Source organism: Peromyscus leucopus, chromosome 1, assembly GCF_004664715.2.
Source record: "Peromyscus leucopus breed LL Stock chromosome 1, UCI_PerLeu_2.1, whole genome shotgun sequence".
Taxonomy (NCBI): domain Eukaryota; kingdom Metazoa; phylum Chordata; class Mammalia; order Rodentia; family Cricetidae; genus Peromyscus; species Peromyscus leucopus.
In genome coordinates, this window is record NC_051063.1 from 108,441,496 (window position 1) to 108,456,004 (window position 14,509).

General features: G+C 47.2%; 1 protein-coding gene across 1 annotated transcript in view; it reads right to left on the reverse strand.

Annotated features, from left to right (window-relative positions):
- Tenm4 (teneurin transmembrane protein 4) overlaps nt 1-14,509 on the reverse strand; it is a 2,730,446-nt gene that overhangs the window by 216,500 nt on the left and 2,499,437 nt on the right. The window contains 1 exon segment of the mRNA XM_037206447.1: nt 3,416-3,671. Coding sequence (XP_037062342.1) covers nt 3,416-3,671 — 256 coding nt within the window.

Here is a 14,509-nt window from a genome sequence, read left to right on the forward strand (position 1 = left end):
GGTTAAAGATGGCTGCCAAAACTTTGACACTTCTCTCACTGAGAAGTGGAGCTTCAACTTGACTGGCCCATGACAAGCTCAACCAAGAAAACAAAGCAGAATCAACACTATGCCATTTCTAGGCCCAACTTATAGGAGGATCAATGGCTTTTGTCTCAACGTCTTGGAACCCTGATTCACACAACTGTCCTGTTCAGAGGATCATAAGCAGAAGTCCCAAGGCACCTTAGGGCTGAAGGAGTCCCCACAGATAAGTGAAATGCATGTGATGGGTGCTAAAGATCAGTTGACTCGATTAACACAATGTGGAGCAGAAGAGTCATGTATCCCAAACCTTTTCTACCTCCTGACGTCCCCTGTGAAGAACCTGAGGACTGTGCTTTGAAACACTCTAGATGGTGAATGGCCTGCCATATCCTCAGGACACCAGGCCACACTTCTGCAAAGCAGTGAAGGGACAGGCCCTTCCCGCTCCTCTTCACTCCTGTGTTGGGTAGGGACTCATGGATATTTTCTCAATGACTTATTTCTTCAGAGCGTTGACATATGGAAGCAGAGCTTTATGAAAATATGGGAACAGCTCTTACAGTGTGATTTCTAGATGCTGGGCACTGTATGTGTGTTCCTTACATTTGCTTCTTTCTAAACTCATTGAAAAGCATAATTTTATATCCTAATTTGTCAATGAAGAAATCAAGGCTTGGGGATGTTGAATAATTCACTCAGCCGGCAGTTATGTTTAACGTACAGATCTCATGTGGCTGAAGATAGCTATGAACGTGGCCAAACACAAAATCATTAACTTACCTAAAGCATTATGAGATGTGTGTGTGTGTGTGTGTGTGTGTGTGTGTGTGTGTGTGTGTTGGTTGGTTGTTCTGTCTGTTTTGTTTTTTTTTGTTAACTTGTTGTATGGTTCTCAAGTGTGAACTTATTTGATATGTCATGTTGTCACACAAAAGGTTCAGCATGCTTGAAAGCCAACATAAAAGAATGCCCATCTACTTAAAAAAGTCCACAACCTTTTCCTGATGCCCACTGACTGATTCCACCCACTGAACTCTGCAACTCTCTCTCTCTTCCACTTCATCTTGTTAGTCTGGTGCCACCAGCCTGGTAAGGTCAACATTAACATGCAGAATTCTGATTGTGTCATCTAGCAGAGTTGGTACCACTCTTTGTTTGGTGGGCTATCCTCAGATGCACAGAACTCTGGAGACACAGAGGAGGCCTTCTTCAGCTACTCAGCTGGGCTTCAGGACTAAGTAGGATTCAGCTGGACTAAGAAGTGAAGAACAAGGTAACCAGTGGCAGCATGCAGAGGCCTGTGCAGAAGCCGGGAAGAGCATAGACTTGGAGAGGGCTACATGCATACACTGAATATTAAATATATGCAATCTAACTATATATAATAATGGTATGCAGCATGTATACTGATGAATTATGAAAGGGTGTGCATGCCTATATGCACCTTTTGGTAGACTGAGGTGGTATTTTTCTTCTTGCTTATTCTATTTGCTAACTGCTCTATGATGGACATTATCTGAATGATAATGAAAGATGAAAGCCCAGTTTCATTCATTCTAAGCAATGGAGACAGGAGGACAGAGGATCAACAAGGCAGGCAAGTTCTAGCTGATGGGGCAGGGGAGGTGAGTTGAGACAACCTTTACATCACATATTGACCATCTGGAAAGCCTCTCTTGGTGCCCTTCTCCTGCCTCTCTTTCCCCTGAGAAACTTACAGACTCACAGGAGGAAGTCCTACTTTGCTTCTAAAATGAACTTCCAAGTAGCGAGAATGGCATCCATGATCCACGCAGATGGCCAGAGCCACTGATTAGGTGCTGGTTTCCATCAGCCATGTCCCACTCAATAAGCACTGAAAATAATGGAGACTTGATTGGCTACCCTGGGTGGGATAACAACAATGAATCCACTCTGTAACTGATGAGGGCAAGAGAGGCATTTTAGAAGATGTGAAGAGAAATGGTAATAATTAAGACACTGGGTGGGTTATGGTAGGCTCTTATCTCTGAAAAACTTGGGTTTGGAAAAATGACTTCACAAGTATAGAATGTAACCAAAGGATTGTGACTTTTCTCTTGCAGACCCCACATACTCAATGTGCCTATACCGTCACCATGATCATCCTGTGCCAGGCAGAGGCAAGTGGGTGGACCTTTTGTGTGTCGGCTAATTTCCCTTCCTCAAATGTGGTTTGTCTCTGTATTCCTCACAAAGAACAGGAGTTTGGGGAAAGAAAACCTATGCGTGCCATTTCTTTAAGAGAGAGGGTAGAAGAAGATTTGTTGGACCAGCCTGGAATACTTCACCTATGATTTAGAAAGCAGGGAGAGAGGCATGCCAAAAGTGCTCTGTTCAGGTGGTAGAATTACAGATAATCTAATTCTCCTTTTATCTTCCTATAATTTCTTAAGTGAGCTGCATGGGCTTTATAATTACACACACACACACACACACACACACACACACACACACACACACAAAATTTGGAATACAGTGGCTAAGCACAGGGGAAGGGGATGGCTGCAGAACTCAGCCTGCCTCAGTCCCTGGGCTGAAGGAAACATCGCATGGCAAATCCCAGAAGAAGGGAATGAACCACAGGGCAACATAACTGGACAGAGAGTCTAGCACCCTGGGTTTGAGTCCTAGCCATGTATCAACCTCCTATGTGATCTGAGCTGGTCACAAACGTGCTAAGTCTCAACTTCCAGAACTCCTGAATGAGGCCATCATGGGAAAACTCATCTCATCAAAGTGTGTAGAATACATGGAATCACCATACGAAAGTCTATGCTACCGATGCCGATGGGAAAACCTTAAGGGCTTTCTGGTTACAGAAGGGTCAATAGACCAGGAAACAAGAACGGAAGGGGAGACTGGCCTTCAAAGAGCACCTTTCACAGTCCAGATAGGCCTGATGCTCGGCATAGAGCAGTGAAATCACACACAGCTGGCTGAGTTGAGGACCCATCCCAAGTGGATCTGAATGCCTGCCTTATCCTAAACCTGTGCCTGCCTCCTTTGTGCGTTTCTTGCCTACTTTTATAAAAAGCCTTGCCCAACCAGCCTCATTGCCATTGTGTAGACAGGGCAGTGATGTTCATGAGTTTATCAACTTGACTGATATATTTTTAATAAGCAGCAGGCTAGCACTGGACCTCAGCTCCGGTGGATTCTAAAATCCCAGCTTCCCACAGCTCTCTCCTACCATTGGAGAGTCCCAGCCCAAGGCAAGGCATTTCATACCAGCTTCTCTAAAGTGATAGGCGGCAGAGACACATTCCCTGCTGACCTGGCCAACAATAGACTTTACACCTTGGTTGGTCTGCCCTCTGCCCACCCAGCCCTCCCTTTACCCTCCCAGCCTCGGTCCACTGGGACCCACCTGGTCTCCAGTGGGATGTTACTGTTGAGTAGCCAGTTGTCCTGGGCATGGGTTGGCTCCTGGGCGTTGCCTGCTGGGGGCTCCCCGGAGAGTGAGTGGTCTGTGGGTGCCGGGCTGGGGTTGCTCCTGGGGGTGAAGTTGCCCCTGTTCAAGGAGTTGATGGAGGCCGCGTGGTGCTGGTTGGGGGTATGGGCGTGGGGGAGTGGTGGCGGTGGTGTCCGGAGCCGAGGGTGGTTCTGCAGGCCGCTGGGATGATCTAGGGAGCAAGCAGTCATGGTCAATGTGCTGCTGGCTGGGTGCCGCCCCTGGGGGGGAGGAACAGCCATAGAGGCCTGAACAAGACTGCGGGGGCCAGAATGAGTGCATCTGGCACTAGCAAATTACACATTAATTCATTCAGTCCAGTTCGGAGTCCACAGATAGTTCTGAGTTCCTTCTGTTCTATGTGTGTGTTGGGGCAATAAACAAAATAGAAATGCCCACCCCATACATTGAACTTAAACTTTAGGAGAGTAATAAGAAACAAGATTTTGAGAGCAAGAGTGAGGGATAGAGAGCAGGTGTGAGCATGAGAGACTCTAGTTGTCCATGTCAACAATTTGATTCCCGTCAACAACTCCACATTTTATCTGTCAGACTTTTGTGGGTTTTGTCTTTACAGTATACTCTCACACCGGTAGCTTCCGCACCTGGGAATGAGTGTGTTTGAGATAGAAGTTCTGGTGCCCCAATCCAGACTTAGAGATTCAAGAACCTGGGGGAAGGGGCCCAGGAATCAGACCTTACAGAGCCTCCCAGTGACTGACCCATGCTTCACTTTGAGAATCACTGCCCCAAGGAATGGTGAACAGTTAATGAAATTAACAAGGTAAATAAGCACAATGTACAGTTAGTTAAGAGTCCGACTGATCTAAGAACACAGGGCCAGGGCAGAGGCTACGTCTGTATGAAGCACATGTACCTAGGAAGGTATAGACTGGATGTCCTCTGGGAGAAGGTGGCTTTTGAGAGTGGTGGGCATGCTGTGTAGGGGTGGTTCAAAACTACTGGAATACTTACTGAGCACACACTGTGTGACAAATGCTGTTCTGAGCCCCCACACAGATAAGAAGACTGAGATAAATATTTTCTTCAGTCCCCTCAGTGACCTAGAGCAACAGGTATTATTATTGTCACTAATATGCAGGTAAAATCCAGGTTTTGGAGTGGATACTTCCAGTTCCTATGGGAATGTGGTAAAGTGGACGCTATTTGTGTCCTGATGATAGGTCTGTGGGTGACTCCCTTTCACCTAAGCTACTCCAGAAGCCTCCTCTCACAAAGCAAATAGTGTAACGGGGGAGAAGTTAGAAAATTAGACTCCTGTCTAGATTCCGCCACTTACTAAACATAGAACCCCGGATGAATCACTCAACCTCTTTGAGCCTCGGTTTTCTCATCTGTGAAATGGGAAGTGCCTTTATTACCGAGATGAAAGTGCTACAATGAGAACAAATTAGGCAGCTGACAGGGAAGAGATATGTTAATGGAGGCTGTATCACTCTGATTTTTAAGCTACTTCTCACGGCAAAGAGGTACAAAGTGAATCTGGTGGGACACTGGGGGAGGAGGTTAGAAGTAGAATGGAGAAGGAAATGATAATTCATCCAAAGGCGACACATTCCAAGCTGCTACCTTCAGTGTAAAATGTGTGCTGGGCCTGCAGACCCTCCGGACTCTGAGGAACTCCTGCCTTCCAGTCTCCTCTTTCATCAGCTTCCCTATAACGATCGACTCCAGCCACGTGATCCTCAAAGGTCAGGAGCGGCTGAAACTTCATTGCTGGTAAGGAGGGTCCCCAGAGCCCATCCAGTGTGGATGAAACCCACTCTTTCTAAAGATGATGAAGTCCCGGGTTAGCAGAGAGCTGGCACAGTCGTCCCTTGAGGGGACAGGTGAGAACCTGGAAGTCAGTATGACCTGTGGAGGTAGAGCAGCCGCTCTTCTCCCAGGGAGCAAATAGCCTTGGTCAAGAAAGTAAGCAAGGGTAGGGCCATTGGCTGTGTCCAGCTCTTCTCAAGCAGCTTGGTTTATCTGTATGAGACAGGGTCTCCTACATAGCTCTGGCTGTCCTCGAACTATGTCAGCAGTTTTCAAAATTTGGGTCATGACCCCTTTGGGGGTTGAATGACCCTTTCACAGGGGTCATATACTCGATATCATACGTATCAGATATTTACATTGTGATTCATAACAGTAGCAAAGTTACAGTTATGAAGTAGCAATGAAATAATTTTATGGTTGGAGACCACTACACCATGAGGAACAGTATTAAAGAGTCACAGCATTAGAAAGGTTGAGAACCACTGCACTATGTAGACCAGACTGTCTTCAAACTCAAAGAGCTCTACCTGCCTCTGCCTCCCAAGTGCTGGATTAACGGCGTGAGCCACCAGGCCTGACAAGCAGCATTTCAATAGAGGCAGACAGAATGTGGGCAGAGCCCAGCATGAGAAGAAGCCTTTGGACTGAGTGGCCCATGCCCTGTGTGGCCTTTCTAGCTCCACACAGCAGAGAGGTAGCGAGTGATCTTACCATGCCATGGCTGTCCAGGGCCAGCAAGGAATGGTAGACTCATCTGCCCTGTTTTAGAAGGTATCCCCTTATGACATTTTACTTCATTGATATTAACAAATGCTGCTGTGTATTTAAGTACCTACTATGAGCTTTCACATCCTTAACTTTTCTAATGCTCACAACAAGCCCTTGAGGGAATTATTGGCACCATTGCTGTTTTGTTTTAGGTGGGGAAGCTAAGATGGAAAAAAGTAAAGGTCCTTATGAAACCACAGTGTGACTTCTGTCTTCTGAACCAATGCGCCTTTGCATCTAACACAGATCACTGTAGTTCATGGCCAAAGGCAGTAAAAGTACCCTTAGAGAGGAGAGGAGTGTCTGGGCTGAGACAAGCTGGCCTAAGACAAGACTTTTGCTATGTGTCTGAGAGGTGACACCTGCCTCAGTAACTGTTTAGAAGCACTGGAACATTGTAAAGTTCTGCTATAGTTTCAATCCAAAATCTCTTTCCACAGATCCAGCAGCCACCCATATCACTCAATCCAGCCACATGTAGTCTGAGCCACTTTACTTTACAGATACCACCTTCAGTGAAGGCTACTAGAGTATAAAGTTTGGCAAGCCTGTTTTTCCAGAAGCCGTTGTTGGTTCTCCTAAAAACTCCTTGGTTTTATTTGGTGACACATGCATATAACCTCAGAAGGAGGCTGAGGCAGGAGGATTGCCTCATATGAGTTTGAAGTCAACTTGGCCTACACAGAATGTTCTATGGTAGCCCGGGTTATAGTGAGATCCTGTCTCATAAAACCCTAAATAAATAAATAAATAAATAAATAAATAAATAAATAAATAAGTAAGTAAATGTTTGTAGCTGTCATGGTTCTCCAACACCTTTCATTTTATATGTGCAGAAACCCCTGAACACTGGCTGGTGTCTTTGCTGACTCTCCTCAAACTGAGATCATGCGGTGGTGCCCTTTAAGTGCTCAGCAGAGGAGTAGATCACAGAAGTGGTCTGGGCCTTGGTGTCCCACAGCTCTGAGTTCAAGTTTTATCTTTTCCACTTACAAGTGGTAACTGTGGGGCTGGCAAATTGTTTCCTGACTTCCCATGCATGCTTTGATGAACTCATACACATACATACATACACACACACACACACACACACACACACGGCACACACATACTTGCATACACATGCACTCCATAAATAAATTTTAATATAGTATTAAAAAAAACCCCTATGATGTCTATCAAGGTGCTGAACTTCTTCAGAGTTGTAGTTTTCGGAAGATTGCTTTCTAGAGACAATGTCCACTGTGTACGGTTGTTCTGAGATTTGAATGAGATGCTATGTGTCAGGTGCTCAGCACAGTGCCTGGCATGTAACATTTTAACTGTATGGTAACTACTTACTTTCCAGTGCCACAGACTAAACCCAGGGCCTCACATGTGCTAGACTCTGCCACAGATCTACATCCCAACCCTGCAAACAGTAGCTGCTAGTCCACAATAATGATAAAGGAACATGAATGAATAGACCATAAAGCATTAAATGTCACCATGGAGATGACTCTTCAGCATTTACAACAGAAGTTCTAAAACAAAGGAGCGAGGGGGAAGAACAGGACAATACTGAGCAGAAGGGCAGAGTCCTTCTCTGATGGCTGATGGATTTCACTGTGGCCAATCCACTGACTGCTGGAAGCCAGAAGAGTGCCTGGAACTCAACACAGATCAGGAAGCAGCCAGAATGGCTGGCCCTGACCTTCAAGCTAGCTACCCAGGGCTTCAGATTTTCAAAGAGAAAGGCTGTTTGATGCATTAGACAAGTCTCTCAGGGCAAATTTGGCTGACACCAAATCTACCTGTCCTGAGCTCACAGTGGGCCCTGGGGAAGCCCTATGTTTTGTTCAGGGACCATTGGGCTCTCAGATAAAGTTACACCCCATCCTTGACAATGTTTCAGGGGGTACCGGGTTGAGAAGAGTACAGAGCACAACCCAGGAGTCTCACAGAGCAGCTTCAGCTCTGTCGCTGACAGGTGACGTGACATTAGCACAAGTCACCACTTTTCCCAGCCTCTAGCTACTTACTCATTTAGAAAAACGTATATGTGTTAAAAGGTCCAATAAAAGGTGGAGAGATAGTCTTTTATAGGTTGAAAATAAAGATTTACAAACATGGTCAACTTTGAAATGCTCAATCTAGTTAGACACCTGCTGACAGAACTGTGTGTGACATCATCATGCACACCATGTCACATGCATTGAGACTACGTGACAGACACTAAATGCTTTACTCAGAAAACCCTGCAAGAGTCCCCAAAAGAAGAGGCTATTGTTATTCTTCACAGAAAGTCCAAACAACTTGCTCACATTTAATTGACGGAGCCAGAATTTGACCTTTAGCAGATTGGCTTGAAGCCTGTAGTGTGAAATCCTTCACTTGTGTTCATTAAGTGAGTCAGGACAGGCCAAGTCTACCCACAATGTCTGTCACACAGGGTGTACCTTCCATGTGACTGTCATCCTTATCACCTTGTACTCTAGCCTCTCTGAAGCACCCAGAAGGCACAGAGGGTGGGGGCTTAACTTTAGCTCTTGGGGTCCAGGAAGACTGCATGAGAGGTGAAATATGGCCTGTGTTGTGGGGGGGGGGGGGGGGTTGTCACTCCAGGCAGAGAATGATGAGTGTGCAAGGAATTAGAAGCTAAGAGAGTTTGGCTGCTGGGGGCACACTGAATCAAAAGTGTGAGTGTCTATAAGGAGCCATGGCTGTGGGTGAGGCAGGGACAGTGAGGCAGGCCCAGGCGTAGCTGTCTGGAAGTGAAAGGCTAGAAAACCTGGTTATCATTGGGAGGGTAGGAGCTGTTTCTGTGGCCACTTTAGCATTGGGAAGGCTCTGAGGCTGGTGGAGAATGAAGCAGGGGGTAGGAGGTAGAGGACCAAGCATGCCCCAGATCAATGGCAGGTGCCTTCGTAGGAAATGAGTCGTAGTGAAGTAGGCCCCGCTTCTGAGAAAAAGGCACAAACTTTCATGGCTTTGGTTTAGTCACTGGACTCAAATGCTGAGAGCTAAGGACATCAAACAGTTCCAAGAAAGGGTTCCAGGTCAGGTGCTCTCATACACCAACTCTGCCAAACCGCAGACAGGTGCCCAAAGCTCTCTTTGCTTCAGAGTTAATGATGACCCCAGTGTGCACTGCAGTCATTAATCGGGACCTGAAGATCATCAGATATGAAAAATGATAGTATTTAATTATCATAAAACACAAAAACTCCAGCTGCCTGAGCATGCCAACAGAAAGAATTATTTGGCTTCCATTAAAATGCCATCGACCACCACTAACTCGGGATGGTGATGTAGAGGTGCTGAGACCTTAGCTAATGAACCTTGGCCTGTAAGACCAATTTAGAGAGGCCAGAGAGCTCTTTTTCACCGCAGTCCGAAGCAGCAGCTGACGGCCCCACTTCTAATCTCAGGTCTGCCTCCTTTAAGCTGTGGTGGCACAGATCATTTATTTAAGTTGAGTTTTAACTTTGTCACCTGTCAAAGGCATATGACAGTAGCTGGCAAACTGTAAAGCCCTGTGTAAGAGTTAGAGAGAATTATCATTAGTATTATGTTTCAACCTAGAATGGATTCTAATATAAAAAGCAAGCCCTGGTGTGAGCAGGAGGTGAGGGGTAGATCTTAGGGGTGTGTTTTTCGTTCATTCACTTTTGTTCCTGTATAAAATGCTTGCTGTTCATTTTCACTGATGTCTCTTTAACGGCCAGTATACAGGAATTCTCAGTGGTATTTGGCCTGACACACTAGATGGACTCAGGGAGGGGGACAGGCCCTGCAGCCCCTACAGAACTTCTCATGCTGGGGGTAACATAGCCTTGAGGTTGCAAGACGGCTGCTTTACTTTCTCATTGATGTGAAGCAGAGCAAATACCCAGGTGATGACGGTGCTTTGCATTGTTCAGGTTGGAACAGTGGGGCAGGGCATGCCAAAGCTCCAGGGTCTGGTACATTGATTCCAATGACGGGGCTAGAAATGAGGGGGCCGTTCTCAGAGCCCCCGAGGCTGCACTGGCAGGACACAGCTAGGAAAGCTGGCGAACGTGACCTGGTTAGCCCATCCCAGAGGCATGCACTGAGGTGGCAGTGGGAAGGCAGACAGCCACGTCACTGTTTGCTCCACTCTCAGGTCTAGATCATTCTCTGCCCTTCTCTGACCCTCGGAGACAGCATGCCTGAGAGTCCCTTGTCCCTGAGCTGAACTCCAATAGATTTGGCTCACTGTGAGGCCAGTAGAATGCTGGAGGCAGGACAGCAGACTGATGGAACACACCCCCCGGCCCCACCCCCCACCCCCACCCCTCAGCCCCATGCAACCCACTCAGGACACAGTCCCTAGCAACAGTGACCTTTCTCCAGGTTACAGAGCATGTAAATGCAGTTGTCTAAGAAACTTCTAGGAAGAGCACAGGCTGGGTCTGTATGCTAAACTAGAAAAGGCTTAGGTGTGTAATGGGGAGGGAGAGGGTATCCAGGTAGGTGGCTAGTGTGAGCAAAGGCTGTGGCTAAAACAGACCCACGATGGCATGGGGACTTGGTTGCCTGGAACAGAGTTCTACTGAGAGGTCACAGAAAGACAAGTCTGGAGCCTGGCAGTGGCTTTAAGGGTGTTCAGGGACTCACTCTGACTTCCAAATTTTCAAAGTCAATGGTAGTCCTAATAATGAGACAGACCCCTCAGGGCATTAAATGAACCTGTAGTTTCTGTCCAGCAATAGATGCCCTGCTGGATCAGGACTTGGCATGGGCTGGGTGGAGGACCCTGCTCTCTGTAAGCAAACAAGGAGAGCAGAGCCGTGTTCTAAGACCATCAGAGAGACATAATCGGCACTGCTCTCCACTCCCAGTCACAATCATTCACAAACTAAGCGAGCTCATCAAAGCCCATCTTTTCTAAGTGTGGCATGTGGCTGGCTCGGCTGGGCCTCCATCACAACAGTGTGACTAGCTCACAGCATATACCCATCTGGGCATGCCTCTTGTGATTGTTGCTGTCAGAAGCTAATTCACACTGTGACCTCCAAGTAAGGCACCCAATGTACCCGAGTCCCAATTTCCTGGATGGACAAACAGTCCAGGAGGTAGAGGGAAGCTTCTCTAATTCTAGAATGCAAGACTGGATCATGCGTGTCGGGTGAACTTGTGATATTTGCTCATGAATATCTGGATGCAAAAGATACTCCCAGCATGCTGTGTGTGGGATATGCTGTGTGGCCGGGTATCAAATAAGGTGAAAGAAGCATAGGCTGCTTCTTTCTTGCCTGCTTCAAGTTTCCATGTCTCCTGCAAGCTTTCCTCCAGAGGAAAGCTTTGTAAGTCCTGGTGCTGGAGACAGGAATGGGCTGGACCTGGTTGCTGCTGTAAAATTGTAACAGATTTGTTGGAAAAGGCCAACTGGAAGCCTGAAGCGTTGGTGGTGGGGTGTCATTTCTGGGTGCGTGCATTCCCTCAACTTAAATCTATGTCTACCTCAAGGCTGAATTTGTTCTGGGAGAGCTTTCTAGCTGTCAAGTGAGTTTTCCTTCCTGTCACTGTCACCTTCATAGCCTTTTCGAAAGTGGTCTGACCCATAAACAGTCAGGTCAAGGCCTAAATCAACAAAGGGTCACAGTTGATAGGTATGACAGGAGTGATTTTGAGTGTGTGTGTGTGTGTGTGCGTGCGTGCGTGCGTGCGTGTGTGTGTGTGTGTGTGTGTGTGTGTGTGTGTGTGTCTAGGAGCCTGCCTAGAGGACTAGCTTTCCAAGCCTCTGGCTATGTCCACACAGTTTACATGCCAGGAGGTTAAACCCCAGTTACATCCTATGTAGCCAAGTTCAAGACTGAAGAACTTCCCATTTTGGCTAGTAACTCACTCATGACTTTGGATGGGCTTCAATTTGTCTATCAGGAAAATGGGATTCCTCCATTCATCAGAGGATCTCTGGTAGTCTCTGCCAGGGTTTGATAGTCTGAGTCCTAGTGACTTCCTTTTGCTCCTCTGAGGGAATGTCCTAGAAAGAAGATGGCAGGATGGGAACTCCTACTGCCCTCAAATAGACTGAACTTGGAAGAGGAATGGATTGTCTCCACGGAGCCTTCCACAGATAAATCTGGACCAGGCCAGGTAATTACTAAAAGTCAACAGCAGTCCATTTTAAGAACAAGCAAACTGGATCATGTCATTCTTGGTCTTCAAGTCTGTTGGTGGTTCCAGTGCCCACTGGACAGGAGCCCTCACCCTGTGGCCTGAGCCCTACCTCTGCATGGTAGTACCCACACTCTCCACCTCCCTCCATGAAAGGTGCCAAGCTCAAGCCCATCTTAGACCCCTTCATGGAGCTGTTTCAGTCGTAGCTTTGCATACACTGTTCTGATTGGAAGGCCATGTCCCCTTCATTTTCAAGTTGACTCAGATTAGAAGCTGCCTTCCCTAGGAAGCTTTCTGTGACTCCCTTCTCCCTAGTTTGAGGTAGAGGCTCTTCCTTGAGATTCATCAAGCCTCTATAACTCACTAAGTCATCACCACATTCTTAGAGCGCACTGGAGCACACAGTTTGATGGAGGGAAGAGGGCCCACTAAAGGTTTGTGATGTGGCCAGTATGTAGAAGGGGAGGGGAGATTTAGGCCTGAAGCTGCTCAGCCTTAATCGTGGCACTCACATACCCCAGGAGCTCACTCTGGGTTCTTGTTTCCTTTCAGCCAACCTGTTGTTGTCACCTAGGTGTGCCGGTGTCTATCACAAGATAAAGCCATTTCTTCAGAATTTACTGATGGAAATAAAGTTGAAGGAGAGAAGGGAACGCCGTGAAGGTGATTTGTCCTCCTGAGGGGACTCCCTGAGTGAAGAGAATTAAGAAAACGACCCCATAAACTGCCCTGACCTTCAGCACTGGGCTCTGTTTCCACAACATGGGCTGTTCCCTTCAGAAGCTCCGAGAGCCATATCTTTATTTCTATTTCATACTGTCCTAACTGCTGATGAAGACATAAAGTGTTTACAGGCACTCAGTTATCAGCTGTTCTCTCTGTGCAGTTCGGAGACTGTCGGGTCAAGTGTAAAGAAGGATCGGTGTTCCTGGAGTACCCAAAACCCTCCATGCCTCCTGACTGTCGGCAACAGTGCTTGGGTGCAGAAGCCTGTGGTGTCGTGGTGGGCCCCCAAAAGAGGAGTCATGATATAAAAGAGACAACACCAAGAAATGGATATTATCTGTGTTTTAAAGATTGGGAACCTGGAGTTCTGTGTGGTCCTGTGGGTTACCCACTTTGAAAGCCCATGAACAGACCCTCAAGTCTGACTTCAGAGTCCACCCCAGGAGTCATCCCAGGGGCCACCCCAGGCTTTACAGAGCTGAATGTGAGACCCCTGAGTCCCAACCACAGCACCATCCAACCCCATCAAGTCACAATACAGCATGGTGGCATCCTGTTCGTGTGATGGGCACCTTTCTCCTTCAGACTCTAACACAATGGGAGAAGAGGTCAAAAACATCAGTTAATTTCCCAGGCCATGGAGGAGCTTTTCATCACTCACTACACCACCACAGCTGGGCTTTCTTTCTGATACACATTCAGGAGGTTGTGGGCGGGCATTCTACTCGTCAATGTCCAGAAGCCCAGTCATATTGGAAACAGGGAACATTTTTGTCCTCTTGTGGCCCTCTGCAAAGGGCCTGACTCTGTCACCAGGCCACAGAAATACCAATAATGACCTCAGAGTATTGAAAGGAAGACCACTGCTTACTCTGTTAAGCACCTTTGGTACCAAGTGTCTTTGAGGCAGTAGGAAGAACACATGTTTCTGTGTTAGGAAGGTGGCCTGGTACTGAAACAGCTGTGGACTCACACACGTGTGGACTCACACATGTGACTGAAATCTCCTATGGCATCTTCCTGATATGAAATATGGAGATACTAGTCCTAGGGGACAGTGTCCACAGAAAGAGCTAAGAAAACCCATGGCCCATAGGATCTGCCCTCTAGTTTTAACTACATCTATCATTGTATCCCAGAAGGGGAAACTGAGGCACACACAGGAGCAATCTGCTCTTGCTCCATTGATACTCAGTGCAAAGATAGGACTGCAGGTGTCACTTGCCTGTGTCACCTGCCTGTCCTGGGGAGGGCAACGACACACTTTCCACACTTTGCTTTATGTCTTAACCCTCCTGTTCACTTCACCTGGCAGTCAGGAGGGCCCAGGTAAATGCTGTTATTATCAATTGTATTGAGAGGGGTCTCTTCAGTGCTGCACTCTGGCAAATGCCCCCCCAGGAAGTCATGGGAGTTCTTTGACCTCAGACAGCCACAGCATCCTGGACTGCTTCATACTGGCACATCTTGATGAAGGTGACAGATCCACTAAAAAGGTCTGAGAACCCAGAACAGGACTGCAGGGCATATGAGTACCGAGACTCCACCTCCAGCAGCCTCAGGTTCCCATCTCACCTTTCCTGCTACACACTGGCCTTTTTCCAGTCCCTG